At 44.9% G+C, this 23,557-nt stretch overlaps 1 protein-coding gene across 1 annotated transcript in view; it reads right to left on the reverse strand.

Moving 5' to 3' along the window:
* Positions 1-7,901, reverse strand: part of LOC119436672 (cytochrome P450 4V2) — a 30,568-nt gene extending 22,667 nt beyond the window's left edge. Inside the window, exons 1-2 of the mRNA XM_037703634.2 lie at positions 7,494-7,901; positions 1,403-1,515 (exon numbers count right to left, since the gene is read on the reverse strand). Coding sequence (XP_037559562.1) covers positions 1,403-1,515; positions 7,494-7,692 — 312 coding nt within the window. The 5' untranslated portion in view covers positions 7,693-7,901. The remainder of the gene's footprint in view (positions 1-1,402; positions 1,516-7,493) is intronic.
* Positions 7,902-23,557: the final 15,656 nt, after the last annotated feature.

A 23,557-nucleotide genomic window follows, 5' to 3' on the forward strand; every position in this document is an offset into this window, starting at 1 on the left:
CTCGTATATTTCTAGTGGGCAAACAGCCCGGAACAAACAGGTCTTAGTTTAGGTGTAACCGGCCTGTATCATCCATTGCCACATTTAACAGTGTGAAAGTTGATATTTGTGAGTGGAGTTGCAATATTTACTTGAGATGATAACATCTAGTATTGTTGGAAGACCACTAGTGGTTTTGTTTGTCGGTTTCTGTCGTTTCTAAGCTAACCCCACTGCTGTAGACATGGCAATTCGACACAAGTTATCCAGCATGAGTCAGAAGTTTCTGTTGCGTGAACAATTATTCGGTTTAAGTACAAAACCAGGATTCCAACCAGACTACATTTGACTCACTCTTAACGTACTGAATTTTGTTTTGTCTGAATGACCCAAAGCTGAATTTCACAAATGACTAGCAGAAGGTTAAACAATTTTAATATCAGGACGTGAGGTTAACATTTCACTACTTCCACATCTACTCACTATAAATGCTCACGTTAGATAAGGATTTCATCAAACTTGTGTCTGTCTGCTGCCTTTATTATGTTCGTAAAAAAGATCCCTCTTCTTCTCTGGCCTAATGCATTCGCCAAGCAGCAGCAGCTTACCCGCATGCAATAACGTTTCAAGTCAGCAAATCACTGTGCCGATCTGGTCATTTACCCAGGTATCCCAATGAGCGCGATGGCTCATATATTCGCAAAGTGTTCGGTAACAGCACCGAATATGATTGTCTAGGTTGTGGAGGTGATTAAAAAATTATTGGGTGCTTTATTGCTATGTTCCTGGCCGTGCACTTGCACTCATTGGTTTGATCAATGTGTTCAAAAATGCTTGTAAAATAAATTACAACGTGTGGTCTGCACCTCGCTGGTGCGAAGATCGCATGTAACAATGTTCGACATAGAAACGAAGATGGTTAGCAGTTGAGGTAGTTGGCTCATATTTTACTATATTTCAGCAGACAATTGAATTGCAAAATACGACAGGTTTTATGCTATAAATCGGACACGCAGATGCCTCTATCGAGGTAGCTGAAACAGCACATGACATATTAGAAGCATTCGTCATCATAGAAAACAGTGCCAATCGTGTCAGTGCTTTATCGGTCACATTGAGAAGGAAAAAAAAACGAACATTTCATCAGCACGGTTTAACGGGAGCGAGAGTAGAGTTCAGAAATTTTGGATAACCTTTCATTGTTTTTTATTCTTTTCTGAATACCAGGCATAATGGTTCAACATCATTAAAAATTTAGTTAGTTCAGTAATCTACCGTGTTCTTTGCTTCATCCAATTTGTCTGTTCAATTTCGGAAAAAAATGGAAAGGAAGGTTCTCTTCTAATATTTCAGGCAACTGCAGCGTTCTAACTTTAGGTGATATTTGTAATTATTAAAAATGAAAGCCTTCAAAGAAACTTACCTCGACGTACTCTGCCTTGTATACTGTGATTAATGGTCTTGTGCCAAGGTAAAAGGCGAAGAATCCCTCCTTTTGATACTTCAGAGTTAACGCAAAACGTGACTGCATGTACACTGAAATTATAAAAAACGCCAGGATAGAAGGAACAAAGAGTAGGTTTTCTATGGTTAGTGGAACATTTTTGCTAAGCTCCGGGAGACAAACGCAAGAACAGAAAGGAAACATTGACAACACTGTGCTTGCACTGCTTCCTTTCTGTCGTTGCATTGAAAAAAAAAGAAATAAAAATATCGGCTTACACAGCTTTATAGGCTGCGCATTTGCTAACGTTACCGAGAGTCATGACGATTTGTAACAAGGCGCCATGGAGAAAACACGGAACTGTGAATTTATTTTTCACGTATCCGTCGTAACTTGCGCCAAAATTAAAAGAAAAAAATGTGCAAGTGCCAGGTCGAGGGACAGAAAGCCCGCGAGAGAGAGAGAGAGAAACGTTTATTATTGAAACAGTGTCCCGAGCGAGGCCCGGTATCACCCTGAGGTGGGAAGGTTCCTTAGTCCAGGAACCCTCTGGCTTTGGCTGCCCTCTTGGCCCTGGCGACGAGTTGTCGTTGGTCTTCCAGGTCCCCGAGGGTGAGCTTGGCCTCCCACGTTTCAAACAGGTGGTCTTCGTTTGCTTGTGGTGCTCTGTTAGCGTCCATTTCCGGCTGCATTTCGCTGTCTTCATGCCACGGGCATTCCAACAGCAAGTGTGCCAGGGTGTCGGGGACGTTGCATAGTGGGCAGAGGTAGCTGTGGGATGTCGGGTAGAGGCGGTGCATTATAGTGCCGTGTGTGTAGGTATTACTTTGTAGGCGTCTGAGGACCACGCTTTCTTCTTTGCCGAGGTTTGGGTGCGGTGGAGGGTACACGAAACACGCGAAACCTAAAAAATTGCTTTTTTTGTGTGTTTCGCGTGTTTTCTTTAGCGTTGAAAAAAAATACTTGTATGCGGCCCGTATTGAGCAAGAGAAAGCAGGATCGCGAATTGGGTGGTCTACAATTTTCTCATTGGCACATTTGCTCTGAATACAATATTTGTAAACTTATTTAAGTAATAACTAATTATGTCATTAGGCGAAATACGAAAAATAGTGTGACATTATCCAACGACGGCAAACAATATCATAGTTCGGTCCACCTACGTAGCAATTGCATATTTTTGTTAAATTTTGGCACACATTGCATAACGGAGCACGCTCCAGAGACCGGTGATGCCACTATAGTTCTGAACGCCCTGCTAGAATTGCTAGTTGATACTGCTAAAATTATTGACGCAATTTTTTACTTTGTTCCGCGTTCCGTCAGCAAGAGCTTGACTATACACAATGCTGTGATGGCGCACAAGGTATGCGCGGGCACCATTCTGCTGGGGTATCCTTAGGAAGTAGGTGCCTTAGAAATTAAAAAGAAACTGGCTTTAACGTGCCAAAACAACAATATCATTATAAGGCACGCCGTAGTGGGGTACTAAGGATTAATTTTGGCCATGTGGGATAATTTACCGTGCACCCAATGCACGGCACATGAGCGTTCTTGAATTTCGCCGCCCATCGAAATGCGGCCGACATGGCCGGGATTGAATCCCGTGGTCTCGGGCTTACCATTGCAACGCTAAAGCCACCAGCCACCCCGGCGCATGTCATTGTGATTCTCACCTCACCCATATTTTTTTGCCTAAGCTCATCAGAATAAATATAGCTTAAGCTCGTACTGTAGCCTATATGACCACCCCGACAAGTTCGTAACTTTCCATCAGGCATTACACTGATTTCAAAGTCGTTTCCACAAGTGAGTATTTCATTATCGTTGAAAAGGCTGTCAGCCCACTTACGTGATCATTTATTGTGCCTTTCGTTTTTCTTAATCGTTCTTAACATCACCAGGGCTGCCTCCTTCACTTTCATTTTTCCTATGACGCAAATTCAGTAAATGTAAGTAAATAAAACCACATTAAAAAGATTGCCCATTAAATTAATAAATTATGGGGTTTTACGTGCCAAAACCAGTTCTGATTATGAGGCACGCCGTAGTGGGGGACTCCGAAAATTTGGACCACCTGGGGTTCTTTAACGTGCACCTAAATCTAAGTACACGGGTGTTTTCGCATTTCACCCCCATCGAAATGCGGCCGCCGTGGCCGGGATTCGATCCCGCGACCTCGTGCTCAGCAGCCCAACACCATAGCCACTGAGCAACCACGGCGGGTAAGATTGCCCATTGCTTACGCGTTGACAGTAATAAGACTTGTTGGTCCCAATGCATAAAACAGGGCGCAGGTGGCAAAAATAGGTGCACCACCTACACAGCATGAATATTCAAAACGCACGATGACGCAGTTAGCCATATAACCATGATCTGCTTATGGCCACTATTTGCCAACACATGGTGAGCCTAATTTCCCTGCCGGAGCGCCTATAATAACGACCAGATCCCACCAACTGATGTGCCACCTGTATCACACAAGACCCTCGATAACAACGCATGCTCGTGCGCCCAAGCATATCAACAGTACCACCTCCTAACAACCACGAGTGCGCATAGTATGCTGTGCATTACTGAGGCCACATAACGACTGCCTGTGCGCCATTAGCTCTCTTAGTTTGGGAGAATATTGTAACTATAATACAATATTGTAAGAATATTGTAATTGTAAGTTTGGGAGAATATTGTAAAACGCATTGGCAAGTGACAGTTTACAGTGAAGTGATGGCTACATAGTGACTAATATAGCGGATCGATCGTGTGAGCCAGAGCGCAAGTTCTTCGTCGCTCTTTCCAAGGACTCTGCGTCTTCGCTATCAAGAGCATGTGTGCAGGGTGGCTATGCTAATTTTATCGAAGGTTTAAAGTATTCGGGTGTGTTATGCGACTAAAATCACCTTGTCGGTAACATTATCAAGCAAATCACACATTTCTTCTCCCATTCTCTTTACTTGGATAATCAGTCAAATTAAAAGGAACTCCGCGAGCCCTACATTTAGAAAAACTTTTAATGTGAAGTCCTTGATTGTTCTAGAAAACTTGCCATTAGGCAGTATTAAGTTTGTGCGTATTACGCAATCGCCTTTTCGTAGCGCCATAAGAAAAGCCCGCAAAATACGAAAGTGCCCACGTGACTACGCGTTTTTCGCGCGACCTCAATTGTACCGCATATGGATGAACAGTAATTTTTGCCTAGCGCGTTGTAGCTGTAGAAGCGACAGGGTAGTAACGGAGGCATTGATTCGAAATTCACGCCAGCAATAGTTGCTGATTGCACTGTCGAAAATAAGAGATGGAGCCATTTATGGGAAACAGCGCTTAAATTTAGCGCGTGCCGCATCAGCGCCGTAATACAGAGCCTCCACAAGTGTAGGGTAGACAACCTGGGCACGTCCTTTGTTAACATCCATACTTTCCCCTTTTCGTTTCTTTACTCTCTCTAGCGAGGGGAGGAAAATGCTTTGAGTAGCAGATGCTGCGATTTCGCGTCAGTAAATCCACCGCTCATCCTGAGGCAAATCTGTCCGGGGGTGCGATCTCATAACAGTTCGGAAAGCGAACCTTGCCTTCGCGTGATTGGTCAGAATAACCGTCTTGTCAGCATTATTCACTTTTTGAGCCATTACAAGATCGCACACCAGCTTTCGACGTAGAAGGACCACCGGCGTGTGAGATCGCACACGCGCCTTTCAACCTGTATGGCCATGAACAGAGCATGATTGAACGCATCGTGCTAATGTAAACGTTGATACATGTGCCCGTCTGTTATCTTTCAAAATGCCGTGGTATTATCACGGCTTCTCTACCGAACGGTGTCAGCCTACTTTAGTTGCACACTCAAACTGCCGTATAGCACCTCCTGACTCACGATAGTTCCCTGAAGGAGGAGGAATAAACTTTATTTAGGGAAATGAGCAGACGCTAAAAGTTCCCTGGAGAACCTGAAATTATCGCTTCCCTTTCACCTTCTCTGCGGCAGCGCAGAGAAGGTGAAAAGCACTGTTCTTTCATACGCGGTACGATAGAAAGCACGGCAATCACGGCGCGCAAGCGCGTAGGGGCGTGAGAATTTTCATATTTCGTGGGCTTTCTTTACGACCGATTTAAAGACAGTTGCATAAAAGCTGCAAATTTGCATATTGCTGAATCGGATGCTTCCTAGAACTCTCTCAAATTTTCCTATTGGAAGTATTTCTCCAAATTTACGGCTTGCGAAGTTGATTATTAATATTGGATAATTAGGCAAATAAATAGAATGCAGACGTTCTGTGGCTCACTCGATAGAGGCAACAGAGCTCCTAGAAAAAAACCTCTTGACCGCACTGGATAGGTTGGACAATCGCTGTCGGAAGACACAATTCTCGTACAGCGGGTCCAGAGCGTTCTCAGCACAAAAGGCGTTGAACGCGTTGTTGCGCTCTTTAATGGCATGCGAACTGAGTGAGACTTCAACAATCATCTTGCGCTACATCAGGCTTGTGTGGAGCTTGTCTCTCACTCTTTATTTTAACTCGTCCCTCATTTGATCTCCTTCAGTTTTCTTCCCCCGCTGGCCCAAGCACACAGTAGCCAGCCTGTCCATATAATGGCTAACCTCCCTGTCTTTCCCGCTCTTCTTCCTCCCATATCTCCTTGTGCCGTGTCGAGCTAGATTGAAAATATCGACGATGACTTTTGAGAGGAACTGCCAGTCTCGGTCGCCGACGAGTCTCGGTATGAAACATGACGTCTTTGAGAACTTTGCGGTGTCAGTACTGCAGCTGGTTGGAAAGGCACGCGTAATGGCATATCGCTTTGCACTTTGAACGCATTGTAGTTGTCTGAGTCACTATCACTTTGTCGCCGGATAAAGGATATAATGGCACTGATAGTCTTTGTGGAATTGATTTTGGCTTTTTCCGATGGCGCCATCCGCAGTATCGCAACGCGTATCAACGTCCTGTGAGATCTCTCTCATGCCTTTGAAGAGTCCATGGGAATCCTTGATGCTAGCAGCTGTGGCAAGGGCGTAGAAAAAGAAGGGGGGGGGGGATCACACGGGGCACGTACCCCCTTTCTCCAAAATTTCTTAATACTATCTCCCCCCCCCCTCCCCCGTTCTCGGTGAAGTGCGTGTCCCCTCTTAACTAAAAAAAATTTCTGGCTACGCCACTGTTCTTGGTCAATATGTTGCGCTGCTAGTACGCACGTTAACGCATTCATGTTAGTTATGCACGTTAGTTAGGCGTAGTATACGTTAGTTCTTTCTCTGGCTTCCAATGCGGAAATGAGTGCAAAAGACGTTTGCTGTGTCGAATTGTATTATATTTCTCTCGCCGTTTGTTAGATCTTCATTGTCAACATTTTGTAGCTGTATAGTAGACAAGACGTGTGGGGTAGCATAAGTACATCGCTTGAGTTAGTATAGAAGCCTACAAGTGGGTTTGGTCTCAAAATTTCATTTGTTACTATCATAAAAACCATGAGCTGTTATCTTCGTGTTCGAGCAAAATAACTGATATAATAAACTTATACCTTATGAACAATTATGATCGTATTCTTTCATCGTCACCCGTTTGTTCGGAAGTCACTAGGAATTAAAGCCTTGCTGGAGCTGAAATCGTTGGATGAGCTCAAGAGTCTTCCGGAGCAGTAGGAGTGAACGTTATTAGAATACTGTAATCTAGCAGCTACCATCTGAATTTTCATCTAAACCTCTGGCTGCGTATACTTAGCTCATCGTGCTCATCGTTAACTCTATATCAATAAAGTCGATAGGCTAAAAACGTATGCACCGTGACAAAATGGCACAGTAGAAGGTTGTACAGATAAAAGAAATATTAGCAATCATTATGTCGACGTGATTGCTTTGCGATTTTCATTGTTAACAAACAGCGCGACTAAGACAGACCACACAGCCAACAGACAACACATTGGTCTACCTTCGTCACAGGCGGCGGCGAATTCTCGTTCCCTCATCTATAACGAAAGCTTTCCGCCGCTACCTTTCTTTCCGCTCGGCGGACAGGAAAAAGCGCACAAACGAGCACACTGAAAAAACGGCCCTGTTTCGAGCACCAACACTCACCAACAGTTGGAGGCAGCACGTCTTTCATCGCAGACGCCTTCAGCTGCACCTGCAGTACCGTGCGCATCGGGAACGTCTCGTCAGGTCCCGGCATGTGCTTCACGTATTTCCAAGTCTTGCACCGGGCCACGTGCGCTGCCAAAACTGCAGTCACGACGAGCAATACGGCTCCGATGAAGGCGTAGACGATGATTATCATCGTTAGACGAGAGATCCGCCGCCACTTATTTCACAATTTCTATATTCAAAGGAGAGTCCTCGAAAGCTCCGTCGTTGTTACTCTGCTGTCGGGACTCTCGCCAATCTCTCCTCTCCAATGACAGCCAGGCGTGAGCATCGAACGCGGGGTTACTTAGCCTTTCGATGTCCACCGCGGCGCGCTTTATCAGCCAGGCCACCTCGTTCGATCTGGCTCTGTACAGTAAGCCAACCTCATTCGCTCGCTATTCGCTCTCCCCCGCAACGTCCACCTCATAGTCGGCAAAGAGAAAGGGCTATTCCGAACTGCTAACGGGGCTCGCAAAGAGCGCACCATCGATAATTATTCGCCGGCAAGAAAAGTGGCGACCGGCTATTCAAGTAAACAGACGAAAGAAAAAAAAAGAGGGGGACTGATGATATCGGGGCTTGTTTTTATTTTCGGCGTCGTTGCATGCGTCTCCTTCGGAGACCGTGTGTTTTCCGCAGACGCATTTGTTGACTCCTTCACGCCGGTCGGCTGCTTTGGAAGGTTAAATCCTGGTCGGAAAGCACAAAGTGAAAGATGGTTCAGAATCTGAATAGACAAAAGAAGGTGGGGAAAATTACGCATGGATGAGGCTACGGAGCAACAGCACTTTTTGACAGGATGACGTCACAGCCCGAGCTTCGCCGTGAGTTCTGTTATTAGGCACAATCACACCATGCCCACCCCATGGTCACGTGGCGCGGCGGCAGCCTGTCTCTTAGAAACACCAGTGCTATGCATGCTGTGCAAGGGATTCACGTCTTCGAAAGATTGATTTCAATGCGGAATGCGGTGTTGCGGAGAGTGCCCGGTAATTGCAGAGCTACGCTACTCGCTCATGTTTTATGAGCGCAAGGGTAGTAAGCAATGTCATTCACCTGTCAGCAATGCGCGTTTGGTCAACACCACATAGACTGGTTCAAGGCCCGTCCACGCTCACTGTGACGTCACGCTACTTGCCCGCGCCGCTCGCTTCGCAGCTTTGCCTACTGCCGACATTTGCCTCTGTTTATCGCGTTGGGAGGACGCACGCAGTAGAAATAATTTAACGAAGGTTAAAATTTCGCGTGAGCGCTTACTAAGAACGAGTGGTTTGGTAATTTTACAGCAGGAATCGCAAATATCATTGACTCGCTTTGAGACAGGCGGAGCGCTCTTTGGTCATACTTTCCCGTGTAAGCTAGAAAATCGTACGTTTTCGAATAGCCATTCTCATATAGTGTCTCCATTTTTTTTTACTCCTCAGCACATATAAAAAAGTTTGTCAAACAAGCTCTTTATGGCTAATGGCCAATATATTGCCAAAAAAGTTCGCAAACACAAGCAGCACATTTACCTTTAATAAATAGGTCCCTATACCACGCACGCCTCTCTTCTTTTTTAATGTGTTTGCTTTGCGCACAGCAGCTTTTTTCTGGACGTCATACTGCACCGCATCGTTCCTCATTGTGCAAAAATTGTACAGCAGTGGGTTCTCGCTGCGTTCACTATTAAGCGCATAACAGTTTCGGATTTGTGTCCATTCGAGCAGGTCTCTATATCCAGGGAATCTCTGAGAATAGACTTTGCCGTTGATCTAACAACACACCGTTGATCCATGTTCGAAAGGAAGTCTTTCGCAAAGTTTCCACTTGTAGGTTTTCAACAAATTGTTTTGTAATTAGTACCATGTGAACGGTAGAAGGGTGTGGAAATTGCAAGCCACCTCGCGAAATATTTTTTAACATTTGCATATCTTCTGCTTCCATGTCTCTGTCTTCCAGAACAAGAGTGGTGCAGCATAATTTTCAAGACAGCTTTCTTAAGGCGACATGCGCACAGCAGCCAATGACATAGAGAACAGCATCAATGTCATTTTTTGCAGGGGTGATGTCATCATCGCTGATCATCACGGATCCGCTATAAGTCAAGTGCTGTCTTGACTGTCTTGTACAAGTCCGTCAGCGTCACCGAAATGTTCTTAACACGGAAGTGCTAGCTTCTTCTGGAGCCTGAGCTTTTTCTCACCACCTAATAGCTTCCGAACAGAAATATGGTACTGCGCGCCAGCAAGCTGCCGGCCGCTGCGGAAACGATCTTCGAGTGTATCCGTCTGGAATTTTCCGAGAAGAGCGTACTTAAAGTGCTACTCACCCAAACAATACGTTGTTAGTTCCGCGAGTGCATACATGTGTGACTAATTGCAGAGTGTGTTTCCTTCGTTAAGCACCCACTTGTCATGTTGGTGCTCTCCTATAAGTCATGCCAATCAACAACGGCGTTAAGGAAATCCAACTGTTCGTCTTCGAGAGAACGGACCGGATTCTGGACAGTGTCATTGAGTCAGCGACCCTTTAAGGGCGTTTTACGTTGACAACTTTCTACCAGGTTACGACGATATCTATAAAATTAACTGTTGATGTAGAATGGATGATATTTAGTGTCATGCCTCGAGTCTCGAGTGCATTACTGAAATGTATTGAAGACATCCAAAATCAATTGCATTTTTTGTCGCTCCATCTAAGTTGGATTTACAGCCTTCGCGTTTAGTTTATAACCAACTTTCATCTCAGATGATTTTTCTAATAAGTACAGTTTCCTGATTGCTTCAAAGAAGGCCACTTTCATTCGCGGTGGGCCATCAGGCATTACTCCAGAGGGTGATATCTCAGGGTAATAGAAGCAAGTGCCCGAATTCTTCTTGTTGATCTATTGTTTCAGATGCACTTTAGTAGGTGTACCGGGTCCACGACGTAGAAGAGGCGACGACTTTTGCCAGCCGGGTGCGGATACACAATAGTTAAATGAGGATTTTTGGCGAACAGTGACATCATTTTTGGTAATGCAAAAACGCCCGTGTCCTGTGCATTGGGGGCACGTTAAAGATACCCTGGTATTCAAAATTAATCCGAGTCCCCCACTACGGCGTGCCTCATAACCAAATTGTGATTTTGGCAAGTAAGACCCCAAAATTCATTGATTCATTTACCGGGCGATTCTTCTGAAAGTTCATCCAGCAGGCTGCTCATTAGCTTCTAAACTGCCGCTGCTCTTGGTTCGGTCGTAAGCCCTGGCAGCACAGTCGAATGTTTCTCTATCTTTTCCAGCAGCATGGATAGTGAAGGAATGTCGCGCACTCTGTCTGGCATTGCGGTTCCAGACAGAAGCTTCACTAAGCAAGCTGCAACACTAAGAGAAATATTCGGCTGCACTGTGACCGAAAACTTCACATTAGGAGCAGGGCAGTCTCAACACGAAGAAACATAAATACCGCATTCGTCTTTCAAGGCCCCTGTCCAAAACTTCATGTTGCTTACACCGGTCAGTTTGCTTTTCAGTTCTTCAAACGACGACGCATAATTCTTCACTTCTTCCGCCTTTCCTGTTTCCAGAGAATTTCTAAAAGCCTCAGCTATTAGAAATATTCCGCCACAATTCGTGACAGACAAGGCGACGGGTGCGTCAGGACAGGGCGTGGCGCGTGGTGGAGAGAGGGATCACAAGGCCTTAAAGGGCCCCTCACCAGGCCACAAGGAAAATTTTAGTTATACGCTGGAAGTTGTAACGTGCCCTCAATTAAAAATTAAATTATGGGGTTTTACGTGCGAAAACCACGATCTGATTATGAGGCACGCCTTAGTGGGGGACTTCGGAAATTCGGACCACCTGGGGTTCTTTAACGTGCACCTAAATCTAAGTACACGGGTGTTTTCGCATTTCGCCCAAATCGAAATGCGGCCACCGTGGCCGGGATTCGATCCCGCGACCTCGTGATCAGCAGCCCAACACTATAGCCACTGAGCAACCACGGCGGGTGACGTGCCCTCAAGGAGTGTTCTACCGCAAGAATTTTTCAAATTAGTTCATTCATAACAGACATGGAAATATTTGAAGTGCCCCGTACCCATGATTTCAGGAGGCGAGCGTCACCGCCAGCATATACACTCCCTCCACTCGCCCCGCCTAGTCTCCGTAAGCGAAATTCCTTACCTATGTTCTACCATACCGGAGCCAGAGGTTCACGTGACGAATACGTCACAGGCCCCGCCTCCTTTTTTTTATCCCTCTCGCGTTTTTGCTGAGTGGCGCACTTCCAGTGACGTTCTCGTCTGCGAGCTGTTGCGTTTGTCGCGTTTCACGTAGCTGACGATTTTGAACGCTCTGCACGAGAACACCTGATTAGCGGAATAAGTCAATGGCACAATCACGGGCACTGAGGCAGGCGCGAGGAGATGAAAGAGCATGATCGAGGCGCTTGAACATGGTAGAAAATGACATTGTTTTGTTCTCCGCTCGCGCGACTACACGACATGGCAACAAGCAGATGAAACGGAAGTAAATCTCTCTTGCTAAGCTACCAAGTAAAACAAGAACACGCCGACATTCCGTTTGTATGTTTTTTTTTCTAAATTTTAATACGTCTATTGAAGCAACAAATTAAATAACGGATGTTGCCTTGAATAATTCTCGAAATCTGGTGTCACTATGAGCAACGTCACCGCACTGCCATGTACGTAGGCGCACTTGCGCGATAGACGTCGAATCTCCGGCTGGCAGCTCGGCGCTCACGAGGAGAAGGGCAACCTGCGTTTGGTTTGAAATTTCAGCTCTTTCCGCGGCTCACAGGGATGTAATACTTTGTAGACACGATCGTTAGCGCGCATTCTATGACACGGTCAGGTACCCTTAAAGCTAGTTTAGGTGGTGTTGGTTTGGTCATCTCAAAGGGAAGTTCACCTGCGGTATGTCTGTGGACTCAGGCGACACAATTACAGCATTTGCTTGAGAACCTGTGCAAGCCTCGTCTTTTAGACAATCGAATGTTCGCTGTTCCGGGGTAGCTGAACAATTCTTGCTTATGACTGGCGTTTATATTCATTTCTGCCTAGATTCACAGGTATGTGAGCGGCCCGAACAGAAAAGAAAGAAAAGTATGAAAGAGGTCAGTACTATAAAAGCACCGGCTGATTTTAAAATTTTTTTTAATGAATTGCGGGGCAATAATATGTTTGGCAGCACTTTGGCAAAACAGTCCGGCGAAATGAAAAGAACGCCACGCTTTTCAACTAAATGAATTAATATACTTTCGAACATGTTACGTTAGGTGCCACATATCGCGGAGTGACTGCAGAGCTATAGATCCCCTCCTTGAAGGGCCTAGCTATGTTGTTAAAGATACAGAGCTGCTGGTTATAGTGCCCAAAGTGAACATGTCAAAACAACTCCTTCAGAATGCGTCCGTCAAAGAAAACCAGAAGCCAGCAATACAAATTGTGGGTTTTAGTCCTTTTATTTTGTTGTATTCAATATTCCTGTGCATGCTTGTCTTCAATATTCATATGCGATGGCATGTTATGTTTTAGTGTCTTGTTAGGCTGAGAAGTAATTGCACGTACTTTTACTTGCTTTACTTTGATATCACGAATGCAAAATAAAAGGTGAAAGGCGTAGAATAAGTCACAGCTGTTAACCATAGCTAGCTCCGGGAGGTTACCTCACGATCGGAGAATTGCATAACGAACGAACAGGGAATAAAAACAGCACGAAATACCTATTGCACTGAGACGTGAACAGAAGTATGTGCCACGATCACACGATAATCGGACGTCTTTATTAATTCCATCCTGAAAAATTGAGCGGTGCTTTGGCAGCTGTTAGGGCCCTCTTTCATTGCAATTATAGCGCCCTCGAGCGATTATTATCTTTTAGTGCAGGCAGGTCACTCCCCGCTAGAATGAGGACGACTGGAGAAAATAAGTAAATTTACCCAGAAGACTTTACGGAATGTGTAAACTGTGAAACCGCATAATACTCAGTGGCCTAAGCCAGGAGCATGGACCTCATGAACGCACTACGCAGTCCGCACGCTCAAGTGCAGAATGTGCCTCTCATTTGCAGGTCTCAGTCATAGGCCTATAAGAGACCGATCTCACTTCGAGTTCCGCTAAGCCACCTCCGCCCCGGTGCACGCTGGTACTTGTAGTATACTCTGGCTGCGTTCGTGCACAAAAGGCGTACGAGAGACGGAATCCGCCGAGCATTTTGATCGTTTGCAACGCTTTTTCATTGGTGCATCATGGTGGTACAGAAAAGAAATTAACTGTTGCGTGCCTGTGTAGTGCAACAAGATGCTAAGAAAAAAGTTTAAGTCTTCATGTATTTCGAAAAGACACGAGCTGTCCGCAGGAATGCATGGTTAAGGACCCGGGTCGTAAATGAGCCCTGCAGAAAGGCAGGCATAAGAAATTATTGTTTTGTAGGTTTAATTGATTTCCTGAAAGACTGCTGCGGCTCCTAGAGCATCTTGCAAAAATTTACCGAAAGATAACGAGGCATGGAACGTGGCACTGAGGCATTTGTGCTACAGCGGACACAGTTATGTTGAGAAGGACGCGAAAATATATATGAAGAGACGAGAGGTCAGGAGAGGTTGGTCTCAGTGATGTACCTGCTGCTTTAGATCAGTTGTGTTCGGTGAAGTCTTGAAACGATCTGTGAAAGAGACGGTGACGAAATACGGCTATACCAGACAATATTCAGACATTCATTACACGCGAGTGCTCAATCCGAAGTGATGCTCGCCCAGCCGGTCTCGGCCGTCGTAAACTGCACTCATTTGGTGCTCGATAGCGCTAGCCACATCTCCGACTGTAGAAAATAAACTCAAATGGTCTTATTGGCAAGGTAAGACGGTTTTTTTTAAACTTCTGGAGTTGTTGACAGGCAACGCTTTGACCGCAGGATCGTGGACAGCGGGTGCACTTTAGCGAGCATGGCTCGCGGCATAAACAAATTGCAACCGCTCTTACGCAATCAATAATGAACTTTGTGCTCGTACGTTAATGACCGAAGCAGTTATTTAGTTCACTTAAGCGTTTCTACGCTCTCTGCAGCGAAATAAAAGCACAGAAGCATACCCAATGCTTCACTTGGTCGGAGCACGCATATAAATTTGGCATTCCTTTAAAATGCACATTCGACTGGTCATTTCCGAGCATTCTTGCGTATTTTAAAGGTCGTTAAACCGATCGCCTCAGCTTCATTGGGAAAACAAACACGTTGTAACAAAAACCGTGTAACAAAGCTTTATTGTTTCACACAACTATCAGAGCGCTTGGAAACGACCAGTCGAACATACCACAACGATAATGCTCACCACTTCGAAGTGCCACGTACCGTCTGTGATATTGCCCATTGTCATAAAACATGTTACTTCGGGCAAATAAACGTCGTTAAGGAAGTTTCAACGCACGGTGGTACATCGTATTGCAATACGAGCACAGATTACATCCTCGGTCAAGGAACTACTGAAATGTAAACACATGAGCAGCACCGCCTCTATACGCAAAGTATCGTAATTTGGGAATGTCACGCTCGAATATTAATGCGCAGCATCTTTGTAGAGCAGTAATATAGGCCCTTACATGTTGTCCACCACGCACGCAAAAAGAATGTGTAGCGGTGCTTCACATAGCTGATGAATGTTATTAAATGCAAGCTTTTGAAAACACGTCGTTCACGTCGAGAGAATAAACTTTTTCACGCCTCTAACCTTTAAACCTGGTCGAAAGTTTAGTAGCTGGATATGCACTGTCTTTCGGGCTGTTGATAGGTGCTTCTATAAAGGTCTAGTTGGCGAAGATGCGAAGTGAACTATCGCGTAGGGCATTCCCGACATGATCGAATATATCCAGAGAACTATAAGTATTATGGGTTACAGAATGGATACCAAGAGAAGGGAAGCGCAGTCGAGGTCGGCAGAAAACCAGATGGGATGATGAAGTTAGGAAATTTGCAGGCGCAAGTTGGAATACGCTAGCGCAAGACAGGGGTAATTGGAGATCGCAGGGAGAGGCCTTCGTCCTGCAGTGGACATAAAATATAGGCTGATGATGATGATGATGATGATGATGATGAAAAGTATTATGGCCGTAGGAAAACTTCTGGAAAGCGCGCGCATGCGCAGTAGGTGAGGTGAGATTGATGACACATGTACAAATGATTATTTACAAACTATTATACACACTTGTGATATTTATATATTTTATTTATTTCCACTTAGCCTATAGTCAAGTGGTGAAACTCCGCTCCAGCTGAACTAGCAGCCAAAAGTTAGAACTGCGCGCTGCTTCGTTCTGACTAAGCTGATTAATTTAATTACGTTCATCTGGAACACCACAATGTCCTTACTTTCCGAAGGCTGGTCTTTGTACATCTAAGAGCAAGAGAAGCAGGGGAAGATTGCGAATAACGAATATTGAGGAAACGGTGGCACTTCTGGTTACTGGATTCCTTTAACGATTGGTATTTGACTGTATTTGACAAAGTGCGATGCGATTCGATTTTACCAAGATGATACACTTCAGTGTCAGTTGTATAATTTCTCAAACGATCGTAATGACGAGCGACAAGAAAAACGACGGGAAAAAGGGCAAGTGGCATACTCGCCACGGGGAGTACGAAAGGCAACGTATGCATGGCGTCGCAACACGAAAGTCACATACACCAGACGAACAGGCATGTGTATAAGTGTGTAATACTTTCTCGAAAAAGCATTAGCAGTGTCATCATCAAAAAAGGAAAAAAAGTAAAGATGTTTTTCGTTAATTGGCTAATGTATACAGCTGAGGTACCTTACAATTTGTCTAATTTGCACATAAATAAAACGGGAATCGAGGCCATGCGATCACCGAAGGTGCTATGGAATATTGAGTTTTATTCGTTCGTCAAACAGAATAAAAAAAGAAAGAAAAAATGAAAGAAAGATAAAATGAAAGAAAGAAAAGTAATTGTAAGGCAGGTTTGTTACTTTCGCGGTCATTACATGCCGGGAGGTGGGTGAATCATTTCTGTCTTTTTGTTATGGTGTTGCATGAATACTTTGTTAAACTGCTGCATTCCCGCTCGAGCATCTCGCCGAGGAGCCAGTTGTAGCATTACGTCACTTTCCTCAGTGTTTGTGTTATTTAACTTGCGCGTCACTGCTGTCTTCATTCTTTTTTTTATTTATTTTTCTTTTACAAGTAAGTTGGCGCATTCGCTCTTGTTCGCTGGAAGAGCTGAAATCCCCGTGCGAGTTCTGCTTAGTGTAATCTATAACTTCATTTTGTTTATTTCTTCCTTTCACGCATACCCAATCGTTGCCGAGTTTATTCTTAGCCTCAAGGGTGGTTTTTCCTTGTCACTTTTGTCGTGAACGTACGCTATACAACTTCTCAATTCTTGGCGTTGCATTTATTCAGTTTGGCGCACTCTCGGGCTGTGTCGAAACAGCGTGAACGGTTATAGCCTTGCTGTATTCTGTCCCGGATACGTATAGTATGGCCTACACGGAGCCGTCTCTTGGCGTCCCTTTGGTAAAACGCCGTACAGCTAAGGCGATTCGATGTGCGAAGGCGAAGCCTGTGCGGCCCTTCTTGAAGCGGACCTCGCCTTCTTTCACATCATCACAATAACCATCGGCTTGTTTTATGCCTACTGCAGGACGAAGGCATCCTCCAGTTTTGTGTCAGCCGACACCGCCTGCAAAGTTGCTTATCTCATCAGACCACGTGATCATCCGCCCTCATCGACTGCGTTTGGCACCAATTGGCACCCACCTCTGTTACTCGGACATACCTCCGGTTATCTGCTCTATACCTGACCTGCCCAACTCGAATTCTTTCTCTTCGTCTCAAACATAATATCGCAACCCGCGTTTGCTGTCCGCTGCAGTCTTCCGGTCTCTTAGCGTAGCGCCTCTAATTTCCCGCTCTGTCGCTCGTTCCGCGGTGCTTAGATTGTGCTCAAGTTTCCTTACTATATACCATGTTTCAATTTAAATTCTTGGCTTTTATGTGCCAAAACCACAATCTCATTATGATGCTCGCCGTAGTGGAGGAGTACGGGTTAATTTTGGCTGCCTGGAGCTCAAACGCGCCGCTACATTTAAGCACGCGGGCGTTTTTGCCATGCGCCCCCGTCGGAATGCGGACGCCGCGCCGGGATCGAACTCATGACTGCTCAGCAGCGCAACGCCATATCTACTGAGCTACGGTGGCGGGTACGCCAGATTTCTGCTCTGTATCTAAGTGCACCGTAATGCACTTACAATACAGTTTTAGATATTTCGGTAATCTGCTCTTTATGACCCGACATGTGCACTCCAAACCATTTTATTATTATTCTTTTTCATTCAAAAATTTCCTTCTCATGAGGCAGGTCTACTCTTTGACAGCTTCAAGAGGTTACAAATCGCGAACGCTTGGTCCTTTGCAGAAGTTATTGAACCCTTTTTTTTTCATATTAACTTTTTTAGCTTTCCGTGTACATCGCCAGTTCAGGTCATGACTCCCTTATCACACGTCATCTATATACAGCGGTGCTGAACACGACAGTGTCATCTGAAAAACATTATCCACCAAGGTTGGTAAGATTTTGCCCCGTTAATCCTTACACCTAATCATGCCAAGGATGGAGTCTTGAATGCTTCTTGCGAGCACGTATAGTGAATAACCGTGAAAATATCGGGTCCTTGCTGGACAACCTTACTAAGCGGTATTTTTGCCCTGATTGTGACCTGGTTTTAATTGTCGCGTAGTCTTGGCTCTTGCTGAACATTTTTGCGAAAGACCCAGAAAGAGAGCCCGCTAATTATTCGGGCAGTATAAGGATCTAAGAGCGATTTCGATTAGTTCTGACAAGTGAAAATTGCGCGATAATTCTAATCGCGTGCTGAGAGGTCTCTACCACGTGGAAGTAACAGATTGGCGTTTTAAGTGCTAGTTAATTTACCAGCTACCAGATTTATTTAAGCGTCATGATCACTTTGCGTGACCTTACAGATGGTTTTGCAGGCAGGCTCTCAGGAAAGTTAGCAAGAAAAGAGAAAACGGAGGCACACGAACGATGTTTTTCACGTATGATACCTACAGTCAGAGATAAAGAGACTGGCTTTGAGACTGACTGTGGTGCAAAGTGCGAATAAGATTAGTGCAAATGGTTGCCTTAATTCGCTAGTAAGAGCAATCCAAATTGCCTTCCTTTCAAAAGTATAAGCGTAGTGTAACGCAGACACATTAGAGGTATTAATACTTGTCATATACTTCCATTCCTTTTTTTCGTTCGTTCACATTTGTTTTACCGCATTCGCTTTTTTACCCTATCCATTCATGAATGAAACGCTCTGCCTTAAAGTGTAGCAGAGAGTCGGACGGTATTTTCGTTCGTGCGCAGGCGCTCAGAACTGTGATTGCAACTAATTTCTGTCCCTTGTGTGTAGCGCTTCCAGATATACTCGTTCGATTACGTAATAGGCGGTGGCACGCTTGCGCCCTTCCCCTTTGTGGCCGTGTGCACACCTGTCTGACTTTTTAATTTCTTTTTTTGTGTTTGAAGTGTTCTGTGGACACTTCCGCTGTTTGTGATCTGCAGCGTCTGCGTGCTATACAGTCACCACAATGCTCCTGTTATCTGCAGGGCTCCTGCTGCCGACTTCTGGGTAACATGCTGACTGAAGCAACCAGATAGCACTAATCTGTGCCGATTGCTGATGGAGAAGATGCTTTGTTGAAGTTTTTATAATAATATCACGTGATCGACGAATGACGAGAACGTCGACGCCTTATCGCAGCGCGATGTGGTTCGATCAGCTCGAGTTAGCTGGTTTCCGGAACGACTGCGGCTGCTATAAGCGCCGTCTGCATTTATAGTCGTCTGCTTTAGTCGTCGATCCACCAGACGGGCTTTGCCACTGTTGAGTTTCTGCGGACAGCGTTTGCTCTGTAACGTTACCAGACGCCACCATAAAAAAGAAAAGACAACGAACACAATGCAAGCAAACTGCACTGCTTTCGGAATGACGAAAAACCCATTCCCCCTTCGCCTGCTCTCTACATTCGATTTCTTTGTCGTTTTAGTGTGTCTCTTTTCGTCGCCGTGGATAGTGCAGACGTGGGAAAGGGCACGAAACGCCACTACTCTGAAGAAATGTGTGAATGTTATTAGCTAGCAGTAACAATTCCAATGAATTATGAGAACGGGATTCAATCGAGTCATGGAGCAAATATACAAGTAAAGAAAATGGAGTAAGCTATAACGATGGACGGGAGAATAAAGCATGTTTCTCCAGCAATGAGAACGGTCAGAAAAGGGTTGTTTTGTTACACTATTTAACTCGTGAAGGGATATATAACATGGAATAAAAAAATATTCAGCGAAGGAGCATCGATTCTTCATGCGCACAACTGCAGCTTTTGACACTTTTACTTAAAAGAGAACAACAATTAGCAGAGCGAAAACTTTTTTTTTTGAAGCAGCAACAAATGCCCGTTTCTCACGTTTTTATCCAGTATTTATTGCTAGCATGATGAACATCGTGTCTCCCTGCAGGGGCGTCTGCGCCAGCAGTCGTTTTGTGTGTTGCGACATCACGTTCCCGAGCACATGAGCTGTGGACCCGCCCGCGTCTAACCGTGCACGGCTTAGCCATGTCCGGGAAAAAGGGCATCCGGGGGGTTGCACCGATGCTGAGTGTTTGGACCGTTAAGGCACATCGGAGGAAGCAACACACCCCTTTGGCTTCGACTTCATGTAGAAGGTACCTCTTGACCGACCCACCCTATGTAAATCGGTAGTTGCATCTTCCTGCACTCCTTTCCTATCTTTATTTTTCTCTCTCACTTTCAATAGTTCCTGTGCCCTCCTTAGTTGTTTTTACTTCTAATTTTCCGGGCAGTAAGGGTTAACCTTGTATCACATAACCATCCTTGGTTATTCATATTTGGTTATAGCAGTGGCGTACAGCTTTCGTTTGCAGGACCTGCCATTTCCAGAATTTGCAGTGTCCCCTCGCTGGGCTCCATGGTGGGTGGCTAGCACTGCTGCCGAAAATTTTATCTATACGCATGGAAAGTTCTTTTACCCCTCCCTGATCGCCTTCAGAAATGAGGGCGCGCCGGAGTTTCTTCAAGTTTCTTCAAGTTTTAGTCTTCAAGTTGGAAGTTAAGTCAATCAAGATCTTCAAGATCAAGATCTTCAAGTTTTTTTGGCCGACAATGATAATTTTCCAAGATTTCATGTAATACATTCTTAGAAAACAGAAAAGTTAGCGATAATGATTTAACCTTTCCTGGTTTCGAAATCATTGACTCAAGCTTTTGGCTCAAATTATAAAGTTTGCAAGTTTAAGCAGTGATCTCCTTCTGGAACTCCGTGATTTAAAAGTAACATGAAAAGCTACATAATCTTGTGTCTTTCGGGGACGTTCCAGTTAGCGTCACCCCGCACTGTACTGTGAACACCATTCGTGGTGTTATTTCCGGTGATGATCTGATGGAGCTAACCGAGACTGAAGTTTTAGAGGGATGGAGTGACGAGAATGTCATCAATGTGAAAAGAATTAAGATGAGGCGTGATGGAAAAGAGATAAAAGCTAAGCTTGTAATTCTAAAATTTGGCTCAAGTGTGGTACCCGAGATTATCGAGACAGTCTACGTAAAGATTCGGGTCAGGCCTTATATCCCAATCCTCTTCGATGCTTCAAATGCCAGAGGTTTGGCCACAGTTCTCAGAACTGCCGAGGCAGACTAACCTGTGCCAAATGTGCCCATGAACATCCGTCCGAATATTGCGAGAACGCTCCAAACCGTCTGAATTGTGATGGGGAGCCCGCCACGTACTCGCTGTCCTGCCCATTATGGAAGAAGGAAAAAGAAATTGTGGCATTCAAAGTAAAAGAAATTGTGACACTCAAAGTAAAAGAAATTGTGACAATCAAATAAAAAGAAAACAAATTATTCAAGGAGGCACACAGGTGGGCATCATACCTCCTAAAGAACAGCATTGCCGAAGTGGCGCATCAGGGGTAGCGCCACAACGGCCCTCGCAGGGAGCTTACATGCAAGCGCTTGCATGAAGGCTCCCAAGGCCCCCGGTGGCTGTCTGGCCCACACAGAGGGAGCCGGCAGTGACGCCCTCCGCCCCTTCGGTGGCTGCAGCTATCGCTGCTCCGCCGTACCGGAAGAAGGAGCCATTGACCTCCGGGCTGGTGCCCTCAAGGCGCCGGACGGCGCCGCCTCGCGATCGCTCCAAAAAAGAAAATACCGCTTCTCAGAGTCCGACAAGGTCTCTGTAAGCTGATTTGCTTTCCGTAAACTGAAAGCACAAACTTTTTTTTTCAATATGGACATGCAGATATTGCAATGGAACGTCAGGGGTCTTCTCCATAACACTGATGACGTCAAACATCTCTTTCGTAAATATAGTCCGAGGGTGCTGTGTGTTCAGGAAACGCATCTCAACTCATCACACACAACCTTTCTCAGGCAATATGCCATTTTTGCTGAAAGACCGCGACAATGCTACCACCTCATCGGGCGGTGTGCCTATAATAGTTGATGAGAGTGTTGCTTGCCAGCACTTACAACTACGAACGACACTTGAGGCAGTTGCTGTTAGAGTGGTACCATTTGATAAACTAGTTAAAAATCGTTTATTTATTTATTTATTTATAATACCTCAAGGACCCTGTACACAGGGTTTTGCATGAGGGTTGAGCGGAAAAAAAGTTAGTCAATGTTTACAAAGAGGGACCCAACGGTGGCTTTGAGCTGAACAGGGTTGACGGTAAGGACGATGTTTGAGGGAAGATTGTTCCAGTCGAAGCCTGTCTTGACAAAGAGCGACTGAAAGTGCGTGATGGTGCGGCCAAGGGGGGGGGGGGGGGGGGTATACAGTTTTAACATCGCTGATGCGTAGAGACGTGCGGTGAGCTGGATTGATGGGAGCACAATCAGGCAAAACATGAAAACAATTGTGATACAGTGAAAGCCTTGCTATTTTGCGGCGAACGTGCATACTAGGTAGGTATGCTTGTTCTTTCAGGTTCCTTACGCTGGTAGTGTAAGAGTAATCAGAATATACGAATCTAATGGCGCTGTTTTGTATTGGTTCAATGAGATCGGTTAAAGCGCGGTCGGAAGGATCCCAAACAGAACAAGCATATTCTAATTTGGGTCGAATTAGTATTTTGTAAGCTTGTAGTTTTACAGAAGGATAGGAGTGTGTTAGATTTTACTTGAGGTAACCGAAGGTACAGTTAGCGTCGTTTGTAATCTTGGTTATATGCGTTGTCCAAGTTAGGTCCTTGGAGAGAGTATTGCCTAGGTACTTTGCATAACATTGTGAAGAGATGTTGTTGCCGTTAAGAAAGTATTTAAATACAGGGTACTCATGCCGCCTATGAAAGGAAACCGACGACGTTTTGTTAGTATTCACTTGCATTAAACAGTAATTGCACCATTTATCTAATTTTGGTAAGTCACATTAGAGTGCTTTGTTATCAGTTATCTCAAGGATTGGGCGATAAATGATGCAGTCATCTGCGGAGAGGCGTATCTTTGAAAAAAATGTTACTAGGCAGGGCGTTAATGTAAATGAGAAAAAGTAGTGGACCAACAGTGCCCTGTGGCACGCCAGATAAAACACGAGACAAATGGGATGCAGTGTTATTTGCATGCACGAATATTGGTCGGTTAGGAAGAAAATCTTTAATACAACCTAGGACAAGGGTATGTAGGTTATGTCGTGATAATTTTAATAGCAAACGATTATTTGGGACTTTGTCAAATGCCTTTTCGAAATCGATGAAGAGGGTGTCAACGGGTATGTTTTGATTGATGTTAGTATTAATGTCGCGAAGAAAAAGTGCCAGTTGAAGAAGCATTTTCAAAAGCCATCTTGACTTGAATTGAAAAATTGAATTAGAAAGTTGATTGTATGGGTGTAAATGACGTGTTCCATGATTTTCGAGCGGACACTAGTTAGAGAAATTGGGCGGTAGTAGAGGGGCGTTCCTGAGGAATTGGAACAATCTTACCCA

Source organism: Dermacentor silvarum, chromosome 1, assembly GCF_013339745.2.
Source record: "Dermacentor silvarum isolate Dsil-2018 chromosome 1, BIME_Dsil_1.4, whole genome shotgun sequence".
Taxonomy (NCBI): Eukaryota; Metazoa; Arthropoda; class Arachnida; order Ixodida; family Ixodidae; genus Dermacentor; species Dermacentor silvarum.